This window comes from Tachyglossus aculeatus, chromosome 23 (genome assembly GCF_015852505.1).
Source record: "Tachyglossus aculeatus isolate mTacAcu1 chromosome 23, mTacAcu1.pri, whole genome shotgun sequence".
Taxonomy (NCBI): domain Eukaryota; kingdom Metazoa; phylum Chordata; class Mammalia; order Monotremata; family Tachyglossidae; genus Tachyglossus; species Tachyglossus aculeatus.
The window spans coordinates 36,831,524-36,857,982 of NC_052088.1; the positions used below are offsets into that span (position 1 = coordinate 36,831,524).

The following is a 26,459-nucleotide window of genomic DNA, read 5'->3' on the forward strand; positions in this document are numbered from 1 at the left end:
TTACTATGTGCAAAGCACTGTTCTAAGCGCTGGGGGGGATACAACATGATCAGGTTGTCCCACGTGGGGCTCAGAGTCAATCCCCATTTTACAGATGAGGTAACTGAGGCTCAGAGAAGTTAAGTGACTTGCCCAAGGTCACACAGCAGACATGTGGTGGAGTCGGAATTCGAACCCAAGACCTCTGACTCCAAAGCCCGGGCTCTTTCCACTGAGCCATGCAGAGCTGACATTCATTCATTCCTTCAATCGTACTTCTTGAGCGCTTACTATGTGCAGAGCACTGGACTAAGCACTTGGGAAGGCTAGAGAAGCAGTGTGGCTCAGTGGAAAGAGAACGGGCTTTGGAGTCCGAGGTCATGAGTTCATATCCCGTCTATGCCAATTGCTGGCTATGTGACTTTGGGTAAGTCACTTCACTTCTCTGTGCCTCAGTGACCTCATCTGTGAAATGGGGATGAAGACTGTGAGCCCCACGTGGGACAACCTGATCACCTTGTAACCTCTCCAGCGCTTAGAACAGTGCTTTGCACATAGTAAGCGCTTAATAAATGCCATTATTATTTTATTTATTAGTATTTACAAGTCGGCAACATATAGAGACGGTCCCTACCCAACAACGGGCTCACAGTCTAGAAGGGGGAGACGGACGATGAAACAAAACATGTAGACAGGTGTCAAGTCATCAGAATAAACAGAAGTAAAGCTAGATGCACATCATTAACAAAATAAATAGAATGCTAAATATGTGTGAGTAAAATAGAGTAATAAATCTGTACAAATATATACACAGGTGCTGTGGGGAGGGGAAGGAGGGAGGGCCGGTGGGGGGATCATCATCATCATCATCAATCGTATTTATTGAGCGCTTACTGTGTGCAGAGCACTGTACTAAGTGCTTGGGAAGTACAAGTTGGCAACATATAGAGACGGTCCCCACCCAATAGTGGGCTCACAGTCTAAAAGGGGGAGACAGAGAACAAAACCAAACATACTAACAAAATAAAATAAATAGAATAGATATGTACAAGTAAAATAAATAAGTAAATAAATAGAGTAATAAATATGTACAAACATATATCCATATATACAGGTGCTGTGAGGAAGGGAAGGAGGTAAGATGGGGGGGATGGAGAGGGGGACGAGGGGGAGAGGAAGGAAGGGGCTCAGTCTGGGAAGGCCTCCCATGGCGACATCCACTACCAGGGCCCAGGAGGGAGATGGACGACAAGAAATGACCAGTTTGCAGACAAGCGAGAGATCTGGACAGCCTCAGATCTAAGAAAACCCTAGCCTTGCCCGACTTCGTCTCTGCGTGTCTTTATTTCCCAGGAGAGCTCGGCACGCACCCGTAAATTGTGAACGGAGGCGGCTCCAGATGGGCACAACAGAAGCGCACCGAACCGAACGAAAGGATTTGAACAATCCGCACAAGGGGAAGAGATTATTTATTGAAAAAAAAAAATCACATTAAGCTATTACCGAAAGTCCTCGGAGACCCTGAGCGCGTTTGAAAACCGCTCTCCGTACTGCTAATGCCACTAAGAGCCAGGGGGCCGAATCAATAGTAACCTAGACATTAATGCATCGTTACAATTCCTTCGGTGATGCGCTCTCATTGCTTGAACACTTACTAAAAACTTAGAGCTGAATTAAATAAAACAGAATAACGTTGGTAACCTGATACTGCCTCCACTCAGTTACAATTTTAAAAAAAAAAGGAAAAAGAAAACGCTCTGGAGATTTTCTGAAAACCATTTTCAGTGAAGGGAGGAAAAAAGGCACGCCGGGCCTATTCCAAAAATTCTCCAGCCAAACTTGTGCACGCTCCTCTCCAAAACAAACAGTGAGGGATTAAAAATAGAAAATGGTCACAGTCTCTAAATCATCCTGGGCACCGCGGGCTGCCCACGTGGATCTAAGATGCTGCCCGTCCCGTCTTGGATCGTTCTGCTGGCATCCTCGGTCATTCAATCGTATTTATTGAGCGCTTACTGGGTGCGGAACACTGTACTAAGCGCTTGGAGGGTACGATACAACAATAAACAGACACATTCCCTGTCCACGATGAGCTAACAGTCTGGGAGGGGAGACAGACCTTACTATAAATAAATCACAGACATGTATTTATTGAGCACTTACTGTGTGCAGAGCATTGTACTAAGCATATGGGAGAGTCCAATATAACCATTCATTCATTCAGTCATATTTACTGAGTGCTTACGGTGTGCAGAGCACTATACTAAGCGCTTGGGAGAATACAATATAATAATTATGGTATTTGTTAAGTGCTAAGTGCCAGGCACTGTCCTAAGTGCTGGGGTGGATGCAAGCAAATTGGGTTGGACACCGTCTCTGTCCCACATGGGGCTAGTCTCAATCCCCATTTTACAGATGAGGCAACTGAGGCACAGAGAAGTGACTTGCCCAAAGTCACCCAGCAGACAAGTGGCACAGCCAGGACTAGAACCCATGACCTTCTGACTCCCATTCATTCAATCGTATTTATTGAGCGCTTACTGTGTGCAGAGCACTGTATTAAGAGCTTGGGATGTCCAAGTTGGCAACATCTAGAGACGGTCCCTACCCAACAGCGGGCTCAACAGTCTAGAAGGGGGAGACAGACGACAAAACAAAACATATTAACAAAATAAAATAAATAGAATAGTAAATATGTACAAGTAAAATAATTAGAGTAATAAATCTGTACAAACATATATACAGGTGCTGTGGGGAGGGGAAGGAGGTAGGGCGGGCGGGAAGGGGAGGAGGAGAGGAAAAAGGGGGCTCGGTGTGGGAAGGCCTCCTGGAGGAGGTGAGCTCTCAGTAGGGCCTTGAAGGGAGGAAGAGAGCGAGCTTGGCGGATGGGCAGAGGGATTGGGGGCATTCCAGGCCCGGGGGAGGATGTGGGCCGGGGGTCAACGGCGGGACAGGCGAGAACGAGGTACGGTGAGGAGGTTAGTGGTGGCAGAGGAGCGGAGGGTGCGGGCTGGGCTGGAGAAGGACAGAAGGGACGGGAGGTAGGAGGGGGCCAGGGGATGGATGGACAGCCTTGAAGCCGAAAGTGAGGAGTTTTTGCCTGATGCGTAGGTTGATTGGTAGCCACTGGAGATTTTTGAGGAGCGGAGTAACATGCCCAGAGTGTTTCTGCACAAAGATGATCCGGGCAGCAGAGTGAAGTATAGACTGAAGTGGGGAGAGACAGGAGGATGGGGGATCAGAGAGGAGGCTGATGCAGTCATCCAGTCAGGACAGGATGAGAGACTGAACCAGTAGGGTAGCGGTTTGGATGGAGAGGAAACAGCAGATCTTGGCGATGTTGCAGAGGTGAGAGTGGCAGTTTTTGGTGACGGACTGGATGTGAGGGGTGAACGAGAGAGCGGAGTCGAAGATGACACCCAAGGTTGCGGGCTTGTGAGACGGGAAGGATGGGAGTGCCTTCAACAGTGATGGGAAAATCAGGGAGAGGGCAGGGTTTGGGAGGGAAGACAAGGAGTTCGGTCTTGGACAAATTGAGTTTTAGATGGCGGGCAGACATCCAGATGGAGATGTCTTGAAGGCAGGAGGAGACCTGAGCCTGAAGGGAGGGAGAGAGAGCGGGGGCAAAGATGGAGATTTGGGTGTCATCAGCGTAGAGGTGACAGTTGAAGTCGTGGGAGCGAATGAGGTCACCAAGGGAGTGAGGCTCTATCCAAGTGAGGCTCCCAGGCCTGGCCTCTATCCAATGTGCACCACGCTGCTTCTCTGTGATTGTGAGTTTCTCTTAGACTGCGAGCTCCCCAAGGGACAGGAACTGTGATGAATTCCTACCCCTGTAGACTGTAAGCTCATAGTGGGCAGGGAATGTATCTGTTCATTGTTCTACCGCACTCTACCAAGTGCTTAGTGCAGTGCTTTGCACACAGTATGCGCTCAATAAATAAGGCTGAATGAATGAGTGAATGAATTGAAGCAGTGTGGCTCAGTGGAAAGAGTTCATATCTATTCTATTTATTCATATCTATTTTAATTATTTTATTCATATCTATTCTATTTATTTTATTTTGTTAGTATGTTTGGTTTTGTTCTCTGTCTCCCCTTTTAGACTGTGAGCCCACTGTTGGGTAGGGACTGTCTCTAGATGTTGCCAATTTGTACTTCCCAAGCGCTTAGTACAGTGCTCTGCACATAGTAAGTGCTCAATAAATACGATTGATTGATTGATTGATTGATTTGGAGTCAGAGGTCATGGGTTCAAATCCCAGCCCCGCCAATTGCCAGCTGCGTGACTTTGGACAAGTCACTTTACTTCTCTGGGCCTCAGTTTCCTCGCCTGTCAAACGGGGATGAAGACTGTGAGCCCCCCGTGGGACAACCTGACTGCACCGTAACCTCCCCAGCGCTTAGAACAGTGCTTTGCACATGGTAAGCGCTTAATAAATGCCATCATCATCGATGAATTTAAAACCCCAGGGTTCTTCTGCGGCGCTGACTTCAGTTTGGGTTGGGGAAGTTCTTCATCTGGGTCACCCAACACTAGTCTCCAGCCAAATTTCCCCATCCCGCCCCATCAAGAAGTTGTGAAATACTGTCCTGTGGAAGATTTTGGGCATGATTTTTTTTTTTTAATCAATCAATCAATCGTATTTATTGAGCGCTTACTGTGTGCAGAGCACGGTAATCACCTGCATCACTTCTCGCCTCCATTACAGACGATCATCAACCCAACAGAAAATAATGTAGGACAGGAACACTCCTTGAAACGGACCCAGATAATTAAAGTTTTTATGTGAGGCCCAAGGCCCCGTAAAGATAAGCCGACTTTCAGTTGGACAAAGGTTCCCGGCTAAGCCCCAGGAAGCTGGCTAACGGACACCGGGGTAAAGCTCCGTAATTACGAGAAATTCCCGGGAATCCCTACTGCCTCCCCACGCGGAGACCTTGGATTCTGAAGGCTCAAATCAGGATTACACCCAGCCTGACACAAAAGAGGGGAAAAAAAAAACCATCGCAGTGGCTTGGTAGGAGAAGAAAAGCAATATAAAGGAAGGATGTGAACAGATAATCCAAAGTCCACAAGTACTGAGAGGGACCGCCAAGTCGGGATTAACGCTGTCGATTTCCCACTAAACCTCCCGGTGATTAGAGCAGATGCGACAGGGTGGTGGATTTCTGCTATACTACTGGGAAGGAACTCGGGGAGAGTTTCCACTTTGAAAGTTATCATTTACAAATCCCTGAGAAGCGATGTGGCTCAGTGGAAAGAGCACAGGCTTGCGAGTCGGGGGTCATGGGTTCGAATCCCAGCTCCGCCAACTGTCAGCAGTGTGACTTTTTGAGCAAGTCACTTCACTTCTCTGGGCCTCAGTTCCCTCATCCGGAAAATGGGGGTGAAGAATGTAAGCCCCCCTTGGGACAACCTGATCACCTTGTAACCTCCCCAGCGCTTAGAACAGTGCTTTGCACATAGTAAGTGCTTAACAAATACCATCACTAATATTATTATTATTAGTTTAGGAGTGAGCCTTTCCCCCTTTTCCCTCTTTCCTCTCCAGTAAGCCCCATAGTTCAATCAAACAACGGTATTGATTGAGCGTGTACTGTGTGCTAAGCACTTGGGACAGGATGACATAGAGGTGTATCCCTCTCCTCCATCTAAGCACCCGGAAAAACCCACCTTCCCCCTGAAGCCTAGACCCACTGAGCCTAATCCTTCCAGGAAACTGCATTCTAGAGACTATAAACAGTAATAATAATGATGATGGTATTTTTTAAGCACTTACTATGTGCCAAGCACTGTTCTAAGTGTTGGCAATTAGGTTGTCCCACATAGGGCTCACAGTCTTAATCCCCATTTTACAGGTGAGGTAACTGAGGCACAAGATGAAGACTGTGAGTCCCACAGGGGACAACTTGATAACCTTGTATCTACCCTAGCGCTTAGAACAATGCTTGGCACATAGTAAGCGCTTTAACAAATGTCATTATAATTATTATTATTATTACTATTATTATGTGGCAGGCACTGTACTAAGCGCTGGGGCAGATTTGAGATAATCAGTTTGGACACCATCCCTGTCTGATGGTATTGACACCATCAGTCTCTATCTAGATAGGGATCGTCTCTATATGTTGCCGATTTGTACTTTCCAAGCTCTCAGTACACTGCTCTGCGCACAGTAAGCGCTCAATAAATACAATTTAATGAATGAATGAATCCCTGTCCTACATGGGACTCCCAGTTGGAGGGAAGAGGATTTAATCCCCCACTCTACATGTTTTGTCACCCGTCCACATGTTTTGTTTTGTTGTCTGTCTCCCCCTCCTAGACTGTGAGCCCGTTGCTGGGTAGGGACCGTCTCTATATGTTGCTGATTTGTACTTTCCAAGCTCTTAGTACAGTGCTCTGCGCACAGTAAGCGCTCAATAAATACAATTTAATGAATGAATGAATCCCTGTCCCACATGGGACTCCCAGTTGGAGGGAAGAGGATTTAATCCCCCACTTTCTACATGTTTTGTCACCCGTCCACATGTTTTGTTTTGTTGTCTGTCTCCCCCTTCTAGGCGGTGAGCCCGTTGTCGGGTAGGGACCGTCTCTATATGTTGCCGATTTGTACTTTCCAAGCGCTTAGTACAGTGCTCTGCGCACAGTAAGCGCTCAATAAATACAATTTAATGAATGAATGAATCCCTGTCCCACATGGGACTCCCAGTTGGAGGGAAGAGGATTTAATCCCCCACTTTCTACATGTTTTGTCACCTGTCTACATGTTTTGTCACCTGTTTCCATCATCATCAATCGTATTTATTGAGTGCTTACTATGTGCAGAGCACTGTACTAAGCGCTTGGGAAGTACAAATTGGCAACATATAGAGACAGTCGCTACCCAACAGTGGGCTCACAGTCTAAAAGGTTTCCATGTTTTGTTTTGTTGTCTGTTTCCCCCTTCTAGACTGTGATCCCGTTGTTGGGTAGGGACCGTCTCTATATGTTGCTGATTTGTACTTTCCAAGCGCTTAGTACAGTGCTCTGCGCACAGTAAGCGCTCAATAAATACAATTTAATGAATGAATGAATCCCTGTCCCACATGGGACTCCCAGTTGGAGGGAAGAGGATTTAATCCCCCACTTTCTACCTGTTTTGTCACCTGTCTGCATGTTTTGTTTTGTTGTCTGTCTCCCCCTTCTAGACTGTGAGGCCGTTGTTGGGTAGGGACCGTCTCTATATGTCGCCGACTTGTACTTCCCAAGCGCTTAGTACAGTGCTCTGCACACAGTAAGTGCTCAATAAACACGACTGAATGAATGAATGAGACAACTGAGGCACAGGGAAGTTAAATGAGTTGCCCGGGTCACGGAGCAAGACAAGTGGCAGAGCTGGGATTAGAACCCACGTCCTCTCACTTCCAGGCCCGTGAATTTTCCATGAGGGTCTGCCCTTTCCCAGTTTGCTGCCTTTTCCCGCCAACCGGGAAATGGTGAGCTTATTAAAGCTTTAAATGTAAAAACAGGCTTCAGTCTCCTGCATTTTAAGTTTGTTTAAGCCACTGCGTCAATCTGTGTCTCCTATCAGAGAAGCAGCGTGGCTCAGTGGAAAGAGCCCGGGCTTTGGAGTCAGAGGTCATGGGTTCAAATCCCGGCTCCACCAATTGTCAGCTGTGTGATTTCGGGCAAGTCACAACTTCTCTGTGCCTCAGTTACCTCATCTGTAAAATGGGGATTAAGACTGTGAGCCCCCCTTGGGACACCCTGATTACCTTGTAACTTCCCCATTCATTCATTCATTCAATCGTATTTATGGAGCACTTACTGTGTGCAGAGCACTGTACTAAGCGCTTGGGAAGTACAGGTTGGCAACATATAGAGACGGTCCCTACCCAACAGCGGGCTCACAGTCTAGAAGGGGGAGACAGACAACAAAACAAAACAGGTTAACAAAATAAAATGTGCGGAGGGAGGGCATTCCAGGCCAGGGGGAGGACGTGAGACTTCCTGACTCCCAGTTCTGTGTCATCTGCTCTTCATTTTTCATCTCTGCTTTACTTGTAACCTGTTTCAACTGCTCAGCGCTTAGAACAGTGCTGTGCACATAGTAAGCGCTTAATAAATGCCATTATTATTATTATTATCATCAGATTGGGAGCTCCTTGAAGGCAAAGACCTTTCCTCTTTAAGTCCCCACGGCTCTTAGTACAATGCCCAACCCACATTATGGAGTAGACATCCGCTCCTATTGATTCACAGCTCATTCTGGGCAGGGAATCATCATCATCATCATCATCAATCGCATTTATTGAGCGCTTACTATGTGCAGAGCACTGTACTAAGCGCTTGGGAAGTACAAATTGGCAACATATAGAGACAGTCCCTACTCAAACAAACCGTTCTTACGCAGAAATGAATGGTTTCGGGGAATGCGGGCTTCCATTCCGGCCGAGAACACCCAAGGGGCTCTCAACAAATAGTGAAAGCGAGGAAGTCGGGGTGGGAAAAATGTCTTTGAGGAGCGAACGGGAGACTTGAATGGATGCCGCCTGCTCTAAAGAGGAGCAGTACGTGCCGGCGACTGACTCATCCATCTCTCTCTCGGCTTTTGCGCCTCGAGCTCTTACCTCTGCCATGTTGATGGAGCCCACCGCCAGCGTTTTGTAGCCGAGAATTGTTCGGTTCTTGTATCGCTTCCTCCTCTGCAGCATGATCTGGAGTTTGTTGCCTTCTCTTTTCAAGAAGTGAGGGTACTGTGATTGGGATACGATCGAAAAGTTATAACAACTCCCGATACTGGAGGAAGACCACATTTAGCAGCCGCTGGGTGACCCTGGGCAAGTCGCTTCACTTCTCTGTGCCTCGGTTCCCTCGTCCGTAAAACGGGGATTGAGACTGAAAGCCCCCTGTGGGACGGGGTCTGTGCCCGACGCGATTTGCTTACAATAATTACGGCAATTGTCAATAATAATAATAATAATAATGTTGGTATTTGTTAGTGCTTACTCTGTACCAGGCGCTGTTCTAAGCTCTTGTATCCATCCCAGCGCATAGTACAGTGCCTGGCACACAGTAAGCGCTTAACAAATACCACAATTATTATTATTATCTGAGCTTGAACTCATCATTACCAATTATCCCATGGTAGCTCTAATACCCAGAATCAAGTTAACGAGTGAGGATGTCAGCACTGGAGAACAGGACTGGATGCCCGTTGATTCTGATAATCCGAGTCAGACACAATGTGTGCAAATAATAATAATACTAATAATACTAATAATACTAATAATAATAATAATGGCCTCCAGGAGGCCTTCCCAGACTGAGCCCCTTCCTTCCTCTCCCCCTCGTCCCCCTCTCCATCCCCCTCATCTTACCTCCTTCCCTTCCCCACAGCACCTGTATATATGTATGTACATATTTATTACTCTATTTATTTATTTATTTACTTGTACATATCTATTCTATTTATTTTATTTTGTTAGTATGTTTGGTTTTGTTCTCTGTCTCCCCCTTTTAGACTGTGAGCCCACTGTTGGGTAGGGACCGCCTCTATATGTTGCCAACTTGTACTTCCCAAGCGCCTAGTACAGTGCTCTGCACACAGTAAGTGCTCAATAAATACGATTGATGGTGACGAATACTGAATAGTTAAAGTGGTGAGGCCTTTCCAGCTGGGGCAATCACCCGGAGCGATCCGGACTTTGGATCTTTTCCACCCGGAGGCCGACGGATATTTCAAGAAGCGGCTCTGGAATTCCAGCAGCCGCGTTCTCCCGCCCTTTCCGCCGGCCCCTCGACACCGGGAACAAACAACCATCCCTTAATTTCGGGCTTAATTTGGGGCCAATCGTTTAAAATCCCATCTCCTCCACGGGCAGCTATTTTGGGCTTGCCGTGAATGGGTTTCTATGGCAAGTATAATTGGCACATCCGTAAAAGCAGGTCAAAAATGTGTTGGGCGATTCATTTACGGTGATCAATAATGGCCATTAGCATATTCATTACATTCGACCCCATCATTTTAGTAATCACTCCACCGTGTCACCCTGGCTGGGGCTCAATGGAAACGGGCTTTTTTCAACGCCTCAAATGCGGGCTGCTGGTGTTCCTATTCATCAGAGGACCTCGATTTCTCTTCATTATCACCCAGGCGTTGGCGATTTTCACTTGTGGGTTAGAAAGGCCTAGATTTGGACGCTTGTTTATTTTTAGTCTGTATAGGCGAGTGGAAGCGGTAGCCTAAAATCGGCTTCCCGGAGTTGGCAAACGGAAATGAAGCGAGATTTTCAGAGGGGGTTACCAAACTGAGAGGAAACCGAACCACCGCGTAACCCACTGTTGGGTAGGGACTGTATATGTTGCCAATTTGTACTTCCCAAGCGCTTAGTACAGTGCTCTGCACATAGCAAGCGCTCAATAAATACGATTGATGATGATGAGGATGATAACCCAGAGGGGGATTATTTCTTTCCGTGTGCTCGGCTGAGCCCTTTGTCCTCGGGCTGCAATCGCTGGAAACCGTCAGTCATACCAATTTTAGGAGTTAGGCAGTGGCTTCATGTGAGGGCAATCCATCAATCAATCGTATTTATTGAGCGCTTACTGGGTGCAGAGCACTGTACTAAGCGCTTGGGAAGTACAAGTTGGCAACATAGAGAGACAATCCCTACCCACCAGTGGGCTCACAGTCTAGAAGGGGGAGACAGAGAACCCAACCAAACATGCTAACAAAATAAAATAAATAGGATAGAGATGTACAAGTAAAATAAATAAATAAATAGAGTAATAAATATGTACAAACATATATACAGGTGCTGTGGGGAAGGGAAGGAGGTAAGATGTGGGGGATGGAGAGGGGGATGAGGGGGAGAGGAAGGAAAGGGCTCAGTCTGGGAAGGGCGGTGAGAGTAGCGCTATCAGAGAGAGAAGGTAAAAAGAGAGACGGCCTACGGGAAGGAAAAGTGCCCGATGTCGGCTAAGATATACAAACATCCCCCTTCTAGACTGGGAGCCCGTTGTTGGGTAGGGACCGTCTCTATATGTTGCCGACTTGGACTTCCCAAGCGCTTAGTACAGTGCTCTGCACACAGTAAGTGCTCAATAAATACAATCGAATGAATGAATGAATGAATATGTGCCTACTTGTACTTCCCAAGCGCTTAGTACAGTGCCCTGCACACAGTAAGCGCTCAATAAATACGACTGAATGAATGAATGAATGAATATGTGCCGACTTGTACTTCCCAAGCGCTTAGTACAGTGCTCTGCACACAGTAAGTGCTCAATAAATATGAATGAATGAATATGTGCCGACTTGTACTTCCCAAGCGCTTAGTACAGTGCTCTGCACACAGTAAGCACTCAATAAATATGATTGAATGAATGAATGAATATGTTCCAACTTGTACTTCCCAAGAGCTTAGTACAGTGCTCTGCACACAGTAAGCGCTCAATAAATACAACTGAATGAATGAATGAATGAATATGTGCCGACTTGTACTTCCCAAGCGCTTAGTACAGTGCTCTGCACACAGTAAGCGCTCAATAAATACGATTGAATGAATGAATGAATATGTGCCGACTTGTACTTCCCAAGCACTTTGTACAGTGCTCTGCACACAGTAAGCGCTCACTAAATACGATTGAATGAATGAATACGGGAAGTGGAAAGAAACCGGCCGAATTTTGAATGAACAACGGGACACCCATTGAGGTTCGACGGAGGTAAGGTTTGCAGCAAATCAGTCAGGGAGAAAGGATTTTAAGAAGATGGATTTTTTTGTGGGTTTTTTTTTTTACCCCAGTAAGTTGTGCGAGCAGGAAAAATCTCAAAATGCTTCAGAGTAATAACTATGGTATTTGCTAAGCATTTACTGTGTGCCAGGGTGGGCAGAAGCAAATTGGGTTGGAAGCAGTCTCTGCCCAAATGGGGCTCACGGTCTTGCTCCCCATTTTACAGATGAGGTAATTGAGGCCCAGAGAACTGAAGTGATTTGCCCAAGGCCACACAGCAGATATGGGGCAGGGCCAGGATTAGAACCCAGGCCCGGCCTCTTAACACTATGCTTAGAGGGAGAGTCCTGGCCTGGACAGGACACTCACAAGATGCCACTGAAGCAGCGTGGCCCAGTAGAAAGAGCCGGGGACTGGGAGTCGGAGGATCTGAGTTCTAATCTCAGCTCATGTCTGCTGTGAGACATTGGGCAAGTCACTTCACCTCCCTGGGCCTCAGTTACCTTATCTGTCCAATGGGGATTAAGCCTGGGAGCTCAATGTGGGACAGACACTGTGCCCAACCCCATTATTTTAGACTGTGAGCCCACTGTTGGGTAGGGACTGTCTCTATACGTTGCCAATTTGTACTTCCCAAGCGCTTAGTACAGTGCTCTGCACATAGTAAGCGCTCAATAAATACGATTGATGATGATGATTTACATCAGCACTTAGAACAGTGCTTGGCACATAGAAAGCACCAAATACCCCATTTATCGATTATTATTATTAGATCCTGCTGCCTGTCGTCTATGGGTAGGGTGACTCCAGACTCTACAGGGGAAAATATCCATTTAAGGGTTTTAAAACGGATCAGGGTTGATCTGCAAATTATCCTAAACGGGTACATCTACTACTATTAAAAAGAAGGATATTTTCACGCATTGCACAAAACCCGAGCGCAGGCTTTTTAAAACACCTGTGAAGACTGAAGAAATGAAGGGAAAGGAACCACAGAACTGCAACCGTGCTTCATCTAGAAGTGAAATCTAGTCACTTTCCTCATAACTCTGAGAGGCAGCGTGGCTCAGTGGAAAGAGCCCGGGCTTTGGAGTCAGGGGTCAGGGGTTCGAATCCCGGCCCCGCCACTTGTCAGCTGTGTGTCACTTCACTTCTCTGCGCCTCAGTTCCCTCATCTGAAAAATGGGGCTAAAGACTGTGAGCCCCCCGTGGGACAACCTGATCACCTTGTCACCTCCCCAGCGCTTAGAACAGTGCTTTGCACATAGTAAGCGCTTAATAAATGCCATAAAAAAAACCTCATTACATAGTTGTTTTTTGGCTCATGACCAATAACTTGAAATGAAGGTCCTTTCTATAATAATAATAATAATAATGATGGCATTTATTAAGTGCTTACTATGTGCAAAGCACTGTTCTAAGCGCTGGGGGGATACATGGTGATGAGGTTGTCCCACATGGGGCTCACAGTCTTCATCCCCATTTTACAGATGAGGGACCTGAGGCACAGAGAAGTTAAGTGACTTGCCCAAAGTCACACAGCTGACAAGTGTCGGAGCTGGGATTTGAACCCATGACCTCTGACTCCAAAGCCCGGGCTCTTTCCCACTGAGCCACGCTGCTTCTCAGGCCCTGATGGTTTAATATGCAGTAAAAAGACACTTCAGTTCTGAACTTTGGGGGTCCCCTTTGCATTTAATCCGGGCCACGTTTCCACAGAGAAGCAGCGGGGCTCAGTGGAAAGAGCCCGGGCTTGGGAGTCCGAGGTCGTGGGTTCTAATCCCGGCTCCGCCACTTGTCAGCTGGGTGACTTTGGGCAAGTCACTTCACTTCTCTGGGCCTCAGTTCCCTCACCTGGAAAATGGGGATTAAGATCGTGAGCCCCACGTGGGACAACCTGATCACCTTGTATCCACCCCAGTGTGTTGCACATAGTAAGCGCTTCACAAATGCCATCATTATTATTATTCTTATTATTTGTGAGGGAGGGAAACAGAGTGGCGGCTAAATATGCCCCAAGAAGTAATCGTACTAAGCAGAGAATAAATCCATCCTGGAAGTTGGTGGAAACCAGCTCATCCCACCCTTCTCCACTTCGTGGAGGTGACTGGAATGGATGCCGCAGTGAACACCTGAAGTCTGAAGAAATAAAGGGCCGAGTCAACGGGTTATTCTGGCAATTTTCAAAAATCTCTTCCTTGGCCGGGGTTTGACGTTCTTGAGGCCAAGCTGAATTTCCAGTCTTCAGCTAATTTGCCTAGGCTAATAATAATAACGGCATTTATTAAGCACTTACTATGTGCAAAGCACTGTTCTAAGCACTGGGGAGGCGACAAGGTGATCAGGTTGTCCCTGGGGGGGCTCACAGTTTTAACCCCCATTTTACAGATGAGGGAACTGAGGCCCAGAGAAGTGAAGTGACTTGCCCAAAGTCACACAGCTGACAGTTGGCAGAGCCGGGATTTGAACCCATGACCTCTGACTCCAAAGCCCGGGCTCTTTCCACTGAGCCACGCTGTTTCTATCTCCGCATGGGAACTGACACACCAGAATACACTTGTTTACAAACATAAACATACCTCTCCATCCCCCCCATCTTACCTCCTTCCCTTCCCCACAGCACCTGTATATATGTATATATGTTTGTACATATTTTTTTACTCTATTTATTTATTTATTTATTTTATTTGTGCATATCTATTCTATTTATTTTATTTTGTTAGTATGTTTGGTTTTGTTCTCTGTCTCCCCCTTTTAGACTGAGCCCACTGTTGGGTAGGGACTGTCTCTATATGTTGCCAATTTGTACTTCCCAGGCGCTTAGTACAGTGCTCTGCACATAGTAAGCGCTCAATAAATATGATTGATGATGATACGTGTCACATATGTGGCTGGCTATCTATCCTCTCCACCCAACCCCCAGACTATATATATATTCATATTCCCAAATCCCTTAAAATTCCCTCGAATTTGCAGCTCTGTATTTTCTTCACGTGACTGCCCACATTAATTGTGCTTAATTAAAACAGTACATTTTCCTCAGCCATCTAGTACACATTCAGTTCCACGTAGGTGGAGGAGAAAAACAATAATTTCATTCTACTCGTACGAAGCAAAGCTGTGAGAAATGGGGAAAGCTGCAAGGATAAAGGAATTTTTCAGACTACGCGAAAAACTCCGCTTTTGGTGTGGAATGCGACAATTAGACGTCCACATTAAAGAGGAGCAGCATGGCCTAGTGGCAAAGAGCCCGGGCTTGAGAGTCAGAGGACGTGGGTTCTAATCCCGACTCCATCACTGGTCTGCTGTTTGACCTTGGAAAAGTCACTTCACTTCTCTGTGCCTCTGCTACCTCATCTGTAAAATGGGGATTAAGACTGTGAGCCTCATGTGGGACAACCTGATTACCTTGCATCTACCCCAGCGCTTGGAACAGTGCTTGGCACACAGTAAGCGTTTAACAAATACCATCATTATCTTAACTAGCGACGGTCAGTAGAAAGAGCCCGGGCTTGGGAGTCAGAGGCCGTGGGTTCTAATCCTGACTCCATCACTAGTCTGCTGTGTGACCTTGGAAAAGTCACTTCACTTCTCTGTGCCTCTGCTACCTCATCTGTAAAATGGGGATTAAGACTGTGAGCCTCATGTGGGACAACCTGATTACCTTGCATCTACCCCAGCGCTTGGAACAGTGCTTGGCACATAGTAAGCGTTTAACAAATACCATCATTATCTTTTAACTTCCAACGGTCAGTGGAAAGAGCCCAGGCTTGGGAGTCAAAGGCCGTGGGTTCTAATCCCAACTCCGTCACTGGTCTGCTGTGTGACCTCGGACAAGTCACTTCGCTTCTCTGTGCCTCAGTTACCTCATCTGTAAAATGGGGATTAAGACTGTGAGCCTCATGTGGGATGATTTGATTACCTTGCATCTACCCCAGTGCTTGGCACACTGCAAGCGCTTAACAAATACCATCATTATCTTAACTTCCGACGGCCAGTGGAAAGAGCTCGGGGCTTGGGAGTCAGAGGTCACGGGTTCTAATCCCGGCTCCGCCACTTGTCAGCTGTGTGACTTTGGGCAAGTCACCTAACTTCTCTGGGCCTCAGTTCCCTCATCTGTATAATGGGGATTAAGACTGTGAGCACCAAGTGGGACAACCTCATGACCTCGTAACCCACCAGCGCTTAGGACACTGCTTGGCACATAGTATTCATTCATTCATTCAATTGTATTTATTGAGTGCTTACTGTGTGCAGAGCACTGTACTAAGCGCTTGGGAAGTACAAGTTGGCAACATCTAGAGACGGTCCCTACCCAACAGTGGGCTCACAGTCTAGAAGGGGGAGACAGACAACAAAACAAAACATATTAACAAAATAAAATAAATAGAATAGTAAATGTGTACAAGTAATGAATGAGAGGAAGGAGGGGGCTCGGTCTGGGAAGGCCTCCTGGAGGAGGTGAGCTCTCAGTAGGGCTTTGAAGGGAGGAAGACAGCTAGCTTGGCAGGGAGCCGGGGGACTGCCCCTGCCCCAACGCTCCCTGTCCCACACCCCACCTTATGGAAAGGGTGTGGGGGGGGGGAGGGAGCGCTTAACTTTCATTCACTCATTTAATCATATTTATTGAGCACTTACTATGTGCAGAGCACTGGACTAAGTGCTTGGGAAGTCCAAGTTGGCAACAAATAGAGACGGTCCCTACCCAACAGTGGGCTCACAGTCTAGAAGGGGGAGACAGAGAACAAAACCAAACCCAAATCCAACGGCTCATACTCTGTCCTAATCCTCCTCGACCTCTCAGCTGCCTTTGACACTGTGGACCACCCCCTTCTCCTCAACACGTTATCTGACCTTGGCTTCACAGACTCCGTCCTCTCCTGGTTCTCCTCTTATCTCTCCGGTCGTTCTTTCTCAGTCTCTTTTGCAGGCTCCTCCTCCCCCTCCCATCCTCTTACTGTGGGGGTTCCCCAAGGTTCAGTGCTTGGTCCCCTTCTGTTCTCAATCTACACTCACTCCCTTGGTGACCTCATTCGCTCCCACGGCTTCAACTATCACCTCTACGCTGATGACACCCAGATCTACATCTCTGCCCCCGCTCTCTCCCCCTCCCTCCAGGCTCGCATCTCCTCCTGCCTTCAGGACATCTCCATCTGGATGTCCGCCCGCCACCTAAAGCTCAACATGTCGAAGACTGAGCTCCTTGTCTTCCCTCCCAAACCTTGTCCTCTCCCTGACTTTCCCATCTCTGTTGACAGCACTACCATCCTTCCCGTCTCACAAGCCCGCAACCTTGGTGTCATCCTCGACTCCGCTCTCTCATTCACCCCTCACATCCAAGCCGTCACCAAAACCTGCCGGTCTCAGCTCCGCAACATTGCCAAGATCCGCCCTTTCCTCTCCATCCAAACCGCGACCCTGCTAATTCAAGCTCTCATCCTATCCCGTCTGGACTACTGCACTAGCCTTCTCTCTGATTTCCCATCCTCGTGTCTCTCTCCACTTCAATCCATACTTCATGCTGCTGCCCGGATTATCTTTGTCCAGAAACGCTCTGGACATATCACTCCCCTCCTCAAAAACCTCCAATGGCTACCGATCAATCTGCGCATCAGGCAGAAACTCCTCACCCTGGGCTTCAAGGCTGTCCATCACCTCGCCCCCTCCTACCTCACCTCCCTTCTCTCCTTCTACTGCCCAGCCCGCACCCTCCGCTCCTCCACCACTAATCTCCTCACTGTACCTCGCTCTCGCCTGTCCCGCCATCGACCCCCGGCCCACGTCATCCCCCGGGCCTGGAATGCCCTCCCTCTGCCCATCCGCCAAGCTAGCTCTCTTCCTCCCTTCAAGGCCCTGCTGAGAGCTCACCTCCTCCAGGAGGCCTTCCCAGATTGAGCCCCTTCTTTCCTCTCCCCCTCGTCCCCCTCTCCATCCCCCCCGCCTTACCGCCTTCCCCTCCCCACACCACCTGTATATATGTATATATGGTTGTACATATTTATTACTCTGTTTATTTATTTATTTATTTATTTTACTTGTACATTTCTATCCTACTTATTTTATTTTGTTGGTATGTTTGGTTCTGTTCTCTGTCTCCCCCTTTTAGACTGTGAGCCCACTATCGGGTAGGGACTGTCTCTATGTGATGCCAATTTGTACTTCCCAAGCGCTTAGTACAGTGCTCTGCACATAGTAAGCGCTCAATAAATACGATTGATTGATTGATTGATTGATATTAACAAAATAAAATAAATAGAATATGTACAAGTAAAATAAATAAATAGAGTAATAAATACGTACAAACATATATCCATATATACAGGTGCTGTGGGGAAGGGAAGGAGGTAAGGCGGAGGGGATGGAGACGGGGAGGAGGGGGAGAGGAAGGAGGGGGCTCATTGTGGGAAGGCCTCCTGGAGGAGGTGAGCTCTCAGCAGGGCCTTGAAGGGAGGAAGAGAGCGAGCTTGGCGGATGGGCAGAGGGATTGGGGGCATTCCAGGCCCGGGGGATGATGTGGGCCGGGGGTCGATGGCGGGACAGGCGAGAGCGAGGTACGGTGAGGAGATCAGCGGTGGAGGAGCGGAGGGTGCCGGCTGGGCTGGAGAAGGACAGAAGGGACGGGAGGGAGGAGGGGGCGAGGGGATGGACACCCTGGAAGCCCAGGGTGAGGAGTTTCTGCCTGATGCGTAGGTTGATTGGTAGCCACTGGAGATTTCTGAACAAATACTATTACTATTATTATTGCTATTATTATTATTGTTGTTGTTATTATTAGTATTATTAGTAGTATTATTAGTATTATTACCTGTAAGGAGAATGTTAGCGCGAGGTCCGTTTCGACTTGTCCACTGGGGGGCAGTACAATCTCATGAGATCTCAGGATTCGTTTGGAGCCCTGGGAAAACAAAAGGGGGGGGGGGGAGGGAGGGGGGGAACTCATGGTTTAATCAATCAATCAATCAATCAATCGTATTTATTCAGCGCTTACTGTGTGCACAGCACTGGACTAAGCGCTTGGGAAGTACAAGTTGGCAACACATAGAGACGGTCCCTACCCAACAGTGGGCTCACAGTCTAGTTTTAACCTTCTACCCCAGAATGAATCATCATCATCATCATCAATCGTATTTATTGAGCGCTTACTGTGTGCAGAGCACTGTACTAAGCGCTTGGGAAGTACAGGTTGGCAACATATAGAGACGGTCCCTACCCAACAGTGGGCTCACAGTCTAGAAGAAGAAGAAGAAGTAGAAGAAGTCTAGTTCAGACTCCCAGCTCTGCAACTTAATAATAATGGCATTTATTAAGCGCTTACTATGGGCAAAGCACTGTTCTAAGCGCTGGGGAGGTTACAAGGTGATCAGGTTGTCCCACGGGGGGCTCACAATCTTAATCCCCATTTTCCAGATGAGGTAACTGAGGCACAGAGAACTGAAGTGACTGGCCCAAAGTCACACAGCTGACAACTGGCGGAGCCGGGATTTGAACCCATGACCTCTGACTCCAAAGCCTGGGCTCTTTCCACTGAGCCACGCTGCTTCTCACTTGTCTACTGCGAGCCCACTGCTGGGTAGGGACCGTCTCTATATGCTGCCAACTTGTACTTCCCAAGCGCTTAGTACAGTGCTCTGCACAGTAAGCGCTCAATAAATACGATTGATTGATTGATTGATTGTCTGCTGTGTGACCTCGGGCAAGTCATTTAACCTCTCTGGGCCTCAGTTCCCTCACACTTAAAATGGGGATTAAGACCGTGAACTCCATGGGGGACGGGGACTGTGTCCAAACTGATTAGTTTGGATCTACCCGGGTGTTTAGAACAGTTCCTGGCACATAGTAAGAGGTTAACCAACACAGCAGTTATTATTTGTCACAATTTCTGAAGGAGAATTTGGGCTCGCAGTCGAAGCAGAGGGAGTGAGATTGAGCCCCCATTGTACAGATGAGGAAACTGAGGCATACAGAAGCGATATGCCTTGCCCAAAGTTACCAGGGGGACAAGTGGCAGAGCTGGGATTAGTTAAGAAGCAGCGTGGCTCAGTGGAAAGAGCCCGGGCTTTGGAGTCAGAGGTCACGGGTTCAAATCCCGGCTCCGCCAACTGTCAGCTGTGTGACTTTGGGCAAGTCACTTCACTTCTCTGGGCCTCAGTTCCCTCATCTGTAAAATGGGGATGAAGACTGCGAGCCCCATGAGGGACAACTGATCACCTTGTATCCTCCCCAGCGCTTAGAACAGAGCTTGGCACATAGCACTTAATAAATGCCATCATCATTATTATTATTATTATTATTATTATAATTTCTTACACCGCATGTGTTTTTGCTATGTACTTTGGAGAGAACACCTTAAGGGGAATAAGGGAACTTTCTCCTGAACAATGTCTGTAGATTGGGATATTCATTCATTCATTCATTCATTCAGTTGAAGCAGCATGGCTCAGTGGAAAGAGCATGGGCTCTGGAGTCGGAGGTCATGGGTTCAAATCCCAGCTCCACCAACTGTTAGCTGTGTGACTCTGGGCAAGTCACTTAACTTCTCTGTGCCTCGGTTACCTCATCTTCAAAATGGGGATTAAGATTGTGAGCCCCACATGGGACAACCTGATCACCTTGTAACGTCCCCAGGGCTTAGAACAGTGCTTTGCACATAGTAAGCGCTTAATAAATGTCATTATTATTATTATTGTACGTATTGAGCGCTTCCGGTGTGCACAGCACTGTACTGAGCGCTTGGGAAAGTACGATACAGCAATAAACAGTGACATTCCCGCCCACAAGGAGCTTACAGTCTAGAGGTGGGGAGGCAGACATTCATTCAATTGTATTTATTGAGCACTTGCGGTGTGCAGAGCACTGTACTAAGCGCTTGGGAAGGACAAGTTGGCAACATGTAGGGACGGTCCCTACCCAACAGCGGGCTCACAGTCTAAAAGACATGAGTAGAAATGAATAAAATGACAGATCTGGACATAAGTGATGGGAGACGGGGAGGCGGGGAAGGGGAATGGGAGCAAATCGGGGCGATGCAGAAGGGAGTGGGAAATAAGGAAAAGCCGGGCTTAGTTTGGGAAGGCCTCTAGGAGGAGGTGGGCCTTTGAACGGGGTGGGGGGGGGAGCCATTGTCTTGCCTTGTTCATTAATCAATCAATCAATTGTATTTATTGAGCGCTTACTGTGTGCACAGCACTGTACTAAGCACTTGGGAAGTCCAAGTTGGCAACATGTAGAGACGGTCCCTACCCAACAGTGGGCTCACAGTCTAAAAGACATGAATAGAAATGAATAAAATGACAGATCTGGACATAAGTGCTGGGAGACGGGGAGGTGGGGAAGGGGAATGGGAGCAAATCGGGGCGATGCAGAGGGGAGTGGGAAATAAGGAAAAGCCGGGCTTAGTTTGGGAAGGCCTCTAGGAGGAGGTGGGCCTTTGAATGGGGCGGGGCGGGGGGGGAGAGCCATTGTCTTGCCTTGTTGATTAATCAATCAATCAGTCGTATTTATTGAGCGCTTACTGTGTGCACAGCACTGTACTAAGCGCTTGGGAAGGACAAGTTGGCAACATAGAGAGACGGTCCCTACCCAACAGCGGGCTCACAGTCTAAAAGACATGAATAGAAATGAATAAAATGACAGATCTGGACATAAGTGATGGGAGACGGGGAGGCGGGGAAGGGGAATGGGAGCAAATCGGGGCGATGCAGAAGGGAGTGGGAAATAAGGAAAAGCCGGGGCCTAGTTTGGGAAGGCCTCCAGGAGGAGATGGGCCTTTGAACAGGGTGGGGGGGGGAGGCATTCTCTTGCCCTGTTCATTAATCAATCAATCAATCGCATTTATTGAGCGCTTACTGTGTGCAGAGCACTGGACTAAGCGCTTGGGAAGTCCAAGTTGGCAACCTCTAGAGACGGTCCCTACCCAACAGTGGGCTCAACTTGTTCCCACGCCCACATCGTGCGAAGCCAAGCGGTGTAAAGCGTGAGCTTGCCTTAACTTGGGGTTCCTCAGCGACCAAACTCCCCAAAACGGAATGTACTTTCTCCCTGCCCTGAGAAGGGCTGAGGAATTTGCCTTTTGGGGGGGAGAAACTGAGGTCTGGAAGAGTTAGGCGTTGGAGGTGATCGACAAAGATAATTCAATCGGTGGTAGAGAGTGAGAGCTTACCGTGTGCACGGCGCTCTATTTAATTTGCTGCCCGACTTCATTAGGTTTCAGAGCAGTTGTAGCCCTTCCATTCCCTGTATATATGTTTGTACATATTTATTACTCTATTTATTTTACTTGTACATATTTATTCTATTTATTTTATTTGGTTTATATGTTTTGATTGGTTGTCTGTCTCCCCCTTCTAGACTGTGAGCCCATTGTTGGGTAGGGACTGTCTTTATATGTCGCCGACTTGTACTTCCCAAGCGCTTAGCACAGCGCTCTGCACCCAGTAAGTGCTCAATGAATACAACTGAATGAATGAATATTTATTCTATTTATGTTGTTTTGTTAATATGTTTTGATTTGTCGTCTGTCTCCCCCTTCTAGCCTGTGAGCCCGCTGTTGGGTAGGGACCGTCTCTACATGTTGCCAACTTGGACTTCCCAAGCGCTTAGCACAGCGCTCTGCACCCAGTAAGCGCTCAATAAATACGACAATGAATGAATATTTATTCTATTTATTTTGTTTTGTTAATATGTTTTGATTGGTCATCTGTCTCCCTCTTCTAGACTGTGAGCCCGCTGTCGGGTAGGGACCGTCTCTACAAGTTGCCAACTTGTTCTTCCCAAGTGCTTAGCACAGCGCTCTGCACCCAGTGAGCGCTCAATAAATAGGACTGAATGAATGAATATTTATTCTATTTATTTTGTTTTGTTAATATGTTTTGATTGGTCATCTGTCTCCCCCTTCTAGACTGTGAGCCCGCAGTCGGGTAGGGACCGTCTCTACATGTTGCCAACTTGGACTTCCCAAGCGCTTAGCACAGCGCTCTGCACCCAGTAAGTGCTCAATAAATACGATTGAATGAATGAATTAGTGAATCTAACCCGGCGCTCACTAGAGTGTTTGGCACATTGTAAGAACTTAAAAAATACCATTAAAAAAAAAAAAAGGCTGATAAACAGGCAAGGGGGTGGGAGGGAGGGTTGGCGAACATCAAGCGCTTAGTCCAGTGCTCTGCACACAGTAAGCGCTCAATAAATACGATTGATTGATTGATCAGTATGTTTTTCTAGAGTCGCAGGAAACTGGTTTCGCGGCGGGTGGAGATGAGTCCCGTGGGACACAAACCTCCGCGGAGACCAGCAACAGAGCAAGCCTGGCTTCGGGAGCCGAGCGCCAGTAATTGGTAAAGCGCGACCGCGTCATCATGGCAACAGAAATCATCTGTTCAGAGACACACGATGCGCATTAGAGAAGCAGCGTGGCTCAGTGGAAAGACCCCGGGCATGGGAGCCAGAGGTCTTGGGTTCTAATTTCGCCTCCGCCACTTAGTAGCTGTGTGCCTTCGCTTCCCTGTGCCTCAGTGACCTCATCTGTAAAAGGGGGATTAAGACCGTGGGCCCCATGGGACAACCTGATGACCTTTGCATCTACCCCAGCGCTTAGAACAGTGCTTGGCGCATAGTAAGCGCTTAACAAATAGTCCTTCATTCCATTCAATTGTATTTACTGAGCGCAGAGCGCTGGACTAAGCGCTTGGGAAGCCCAAGTTGGCAACATCTAGAGACGGTCCCTACCCGACAGCGGGCTCACAGTCTAGAAGGGGGAGACAGACAACAAAACAAAACAGATTAACAAAATAAAATAAATAGAATAGTAAATATGTCCAAGTAAAATAAATAGAGTAATAAATCCGGACAAACATATATACAGGTGCTGTGGGGAGGGGAAGCAGGTAAGGCAGGGGGGATGGGGAAGGGGAGGAGGGGAGGAGGAAGGAGGGGGCTAAGTCTTATCATTATTATCATTATAATAATCATAATTATTATATCCCTCCCTCTCCCTCTCTCCCTTCCTCTCCCCCTCGTTCCCTTCCCCACAGCACCTATATATATGTATATATGTTTGTACATATTTACTACTCTATTTATTTTACTTGTACATATCTATTCTATTTATTTTATTTTGTTAATATGTTTGGTTTTGTTCTCTGTCTCCCCCTTCTAGACTGTGAGCCCGCTGTTGGGTACGGACTGTCTCTATACGTTGCCAACTTGTACTTCCCAAGCGCTTAGTATAGTGCTCTGCACACAGTAAGCGCTCAATAAATACGATTGATTGATTGATTAGGAGGAGCAGCTTGGTTCAGTGGAAAGAGCCCGGGCTTTGGAGTCAGAGGTCATGGGTTCAAATCCTGGCTCCGCCACATGTCTGCAGTGTGACCTTGGGCAAGTCACTTAACTTCTCTGAGCCTCAGTTCCCTCATCTGTAAAATGGGGATTAAGACTGTGAGCCCCCCGTGGGACAACCTGATCACCTTGTATCCCCCCCAGTGCTTAGAACAGGGCTTTGCACATAGTAAGCGCTTAACAAATGCCATCATTATTACTATTATTTTATTATTATATGAGGGCTACAGATTCCTGAGCCACAGTAATTCCCAAGACACCCTGAAAGCGAATCCCAGGAGGAGCTCAGTGTTCCACTAGCTTTCCCCCAGGATAGAGAAGCAGCACAGGTCTGGAAGCCAGAAGATCCTGGGTTCTAATCCCGGCTCCGCAACTTTCATTCACTCATTCATTCAATTGTATTTATTGAGCGCTTACTGTGCGCAGAGCACTGTACTAAGCGCTTGGGAAATACAAGTTGGTGACATATAGAGCTGGTCCCTACCCAACAACAGGCTCACAGTCTAGAAGGGGGGAGACAGACGACAGAACAAAACATGTGGACAGGTGTCAAGTTGTCAGAACAAATGGAATTAAAGCTAGATTCATTCATTCATTCGTATTTATTGAGCGCTTACTGTGCGCAGAGCACTGTTCTAAGCGCTTTGGAAATACAAATCGGCGACATATAGAGACGGCCCCTACCCAACAACAGGCTCACAGTCTAGAAGGGGGAGGCGGACAAGAGAACAAAACATGTGGACAGGTGTTAAGCTGTCAGAACAAATGGAATTAAAGCTAGATTCAGTCATTCATTCGTACTTATTGAGCGCTTACTGTGCGCAGAGCACTGTTCTAAGCGCTTCGGAAATACAAGTCGGCGACATATAGTGACGGCCCCTACCCAACAACGGGCTCACAGTCTAGAAGGGGGAGACAGACAACAGAACAAAACATGTGGACGGGTGTCAAGTTGTCAGAACAAATGGAATTAAAGCTAGATTCATTCATTCATTCGTATTTATTGAGCGCTTACTGTGCGCAGAGCACTGTTCTAAGCGCTTCGGAAATACAAGTCGGCGACATATAGCGACGGCCCCTACCCAACAACAGGCTCACAGTCTAGAAGGGGGGAGACAGACGACAGAACAAAACATGTGGACAGGTGTCAAGTTGTCAGAACAAATGGAATTAAAGCTAGATTCATTCATTCATTCGTATTTATTGAGCGCTTACTGTGCGCAGAGCACTGTTCTAAGCGCTTCGGAAATACAAGTCGGCGACATATAGCGACGGCCCCTACCCAACAACGGGCTCACAGTCTAGAAGGGGGAGACAGACAACAGAACAAAACATGTGGACGGGTGTCAAGCTGTCAGAACAAATGGAATTAAAGCTAGATTCATTCATTCATTCGTATTTATTGAGCGCTTACTGTGCGCAGAGCACTGTTCTAAGCGCTTCGGAAATACAAGTCGGCGACATATAGCGACGGCCCCTACCCAACAACGGGCTCACAGTCTAGAAGGGGGAGACAGACAACAGAACAAAACATGTGGACGGGTGTCAAGCTGTCAGAACAAATGGAATTAAAGCTAGATTCATTCATTCATTCGTATTTATTGAGCGCTTACTGTGCGCAGAGCACTGCTCTAAGCGCTTCGGAAATACAAGTCGGCGACATATAGCGACGGCCCCTACCCAACAACGGGCTCACAGTCTAGAAGGGGGAGACAGAGAACAGAACAAAACATGTGGACGGGTGTCAAGTTGTCTGAACAAATGGAATTAAAGCTAGATTCATTCATTCATTCGTATTTATTGAGCGCTTACTGTGCGCAGAGCACTGCTCTAAGCGCTTCGGAAATACAAGTCGGCGACATATAGCGACGGCCCCTCCCCAACAACGGGCTCACAGTCTAGAAGGGGGAGACAGACAACTAAATAAATCATGTGGACAGGTGTCAAGTCATCAGAACAAATGGAACTAAAGCTAGATTCATTCATTCATTCATATTTACTGAGCGCTTACTGTGCGCAGAGCACTGTTCTAAGCGCTTCGGAAATACAAGTCGGCGACATATAGAGACGGCCCCTACCCAACAGCGGGCTCACAGTCTAGAAGTGGGAGGCGGACAACAAAATAAATCATGTGGACAGGTGTCAAGTCATCAGAACAAATGGAAATAAAGCTAGATTCATTCATTCAATAGTATTCAGTAAGTCACTTCACTTCTCTGGGCCTCCGTTGCCTCTTTTAGACTGTGAGCCCACTGTTGGGTAGGGACTGTCTCTATATGTTGCCAACTTGGACTTCCCAAGCGCTTAGTACAGTGCTCTGCACACAGTAAGCGCTTAATAAATACGATTGATTGATTGATTGATTGACTGTGGGAAATGGGGATGGCGACTGTGAGCCCCAGGTGGGACATGGGCTGTG

At 47.4% G+C, this 26,459-nt stretch overlaps 1 protein-coding gene across 13 annotated transcripts in view; it reads right to left on the minus strand.

Moving 5' to 3' along the window:
* The window catches only part of PACS2 (phosphofurin acidic cluster sorting protein 2), a 238,099-nt gene that overhangs the window by 101,166 nt on the left and 110,474 nt on the right, over nt 1–26,459 (minus strand). For all 13 annotated transcript variants that reach the window (XM_038765675.1, XM_038765667.1, XM_038765666.1 and 10 more), the window contains exons 3-4: nt 18,510–18,599; nt 8,596–8,721 (exon numbers count right to left, since the gene is read on the minus strand). In XM_038765675.1, the coding sequence (XP_038621603.1) occupies nt 8,596–8,721; nt 18,510–18,599 (216 nt within the window). The remainder of the gene's footprint in view (nt 1–8,595; nt 8,722–18,509; nt 18,600–26,459) is intronic.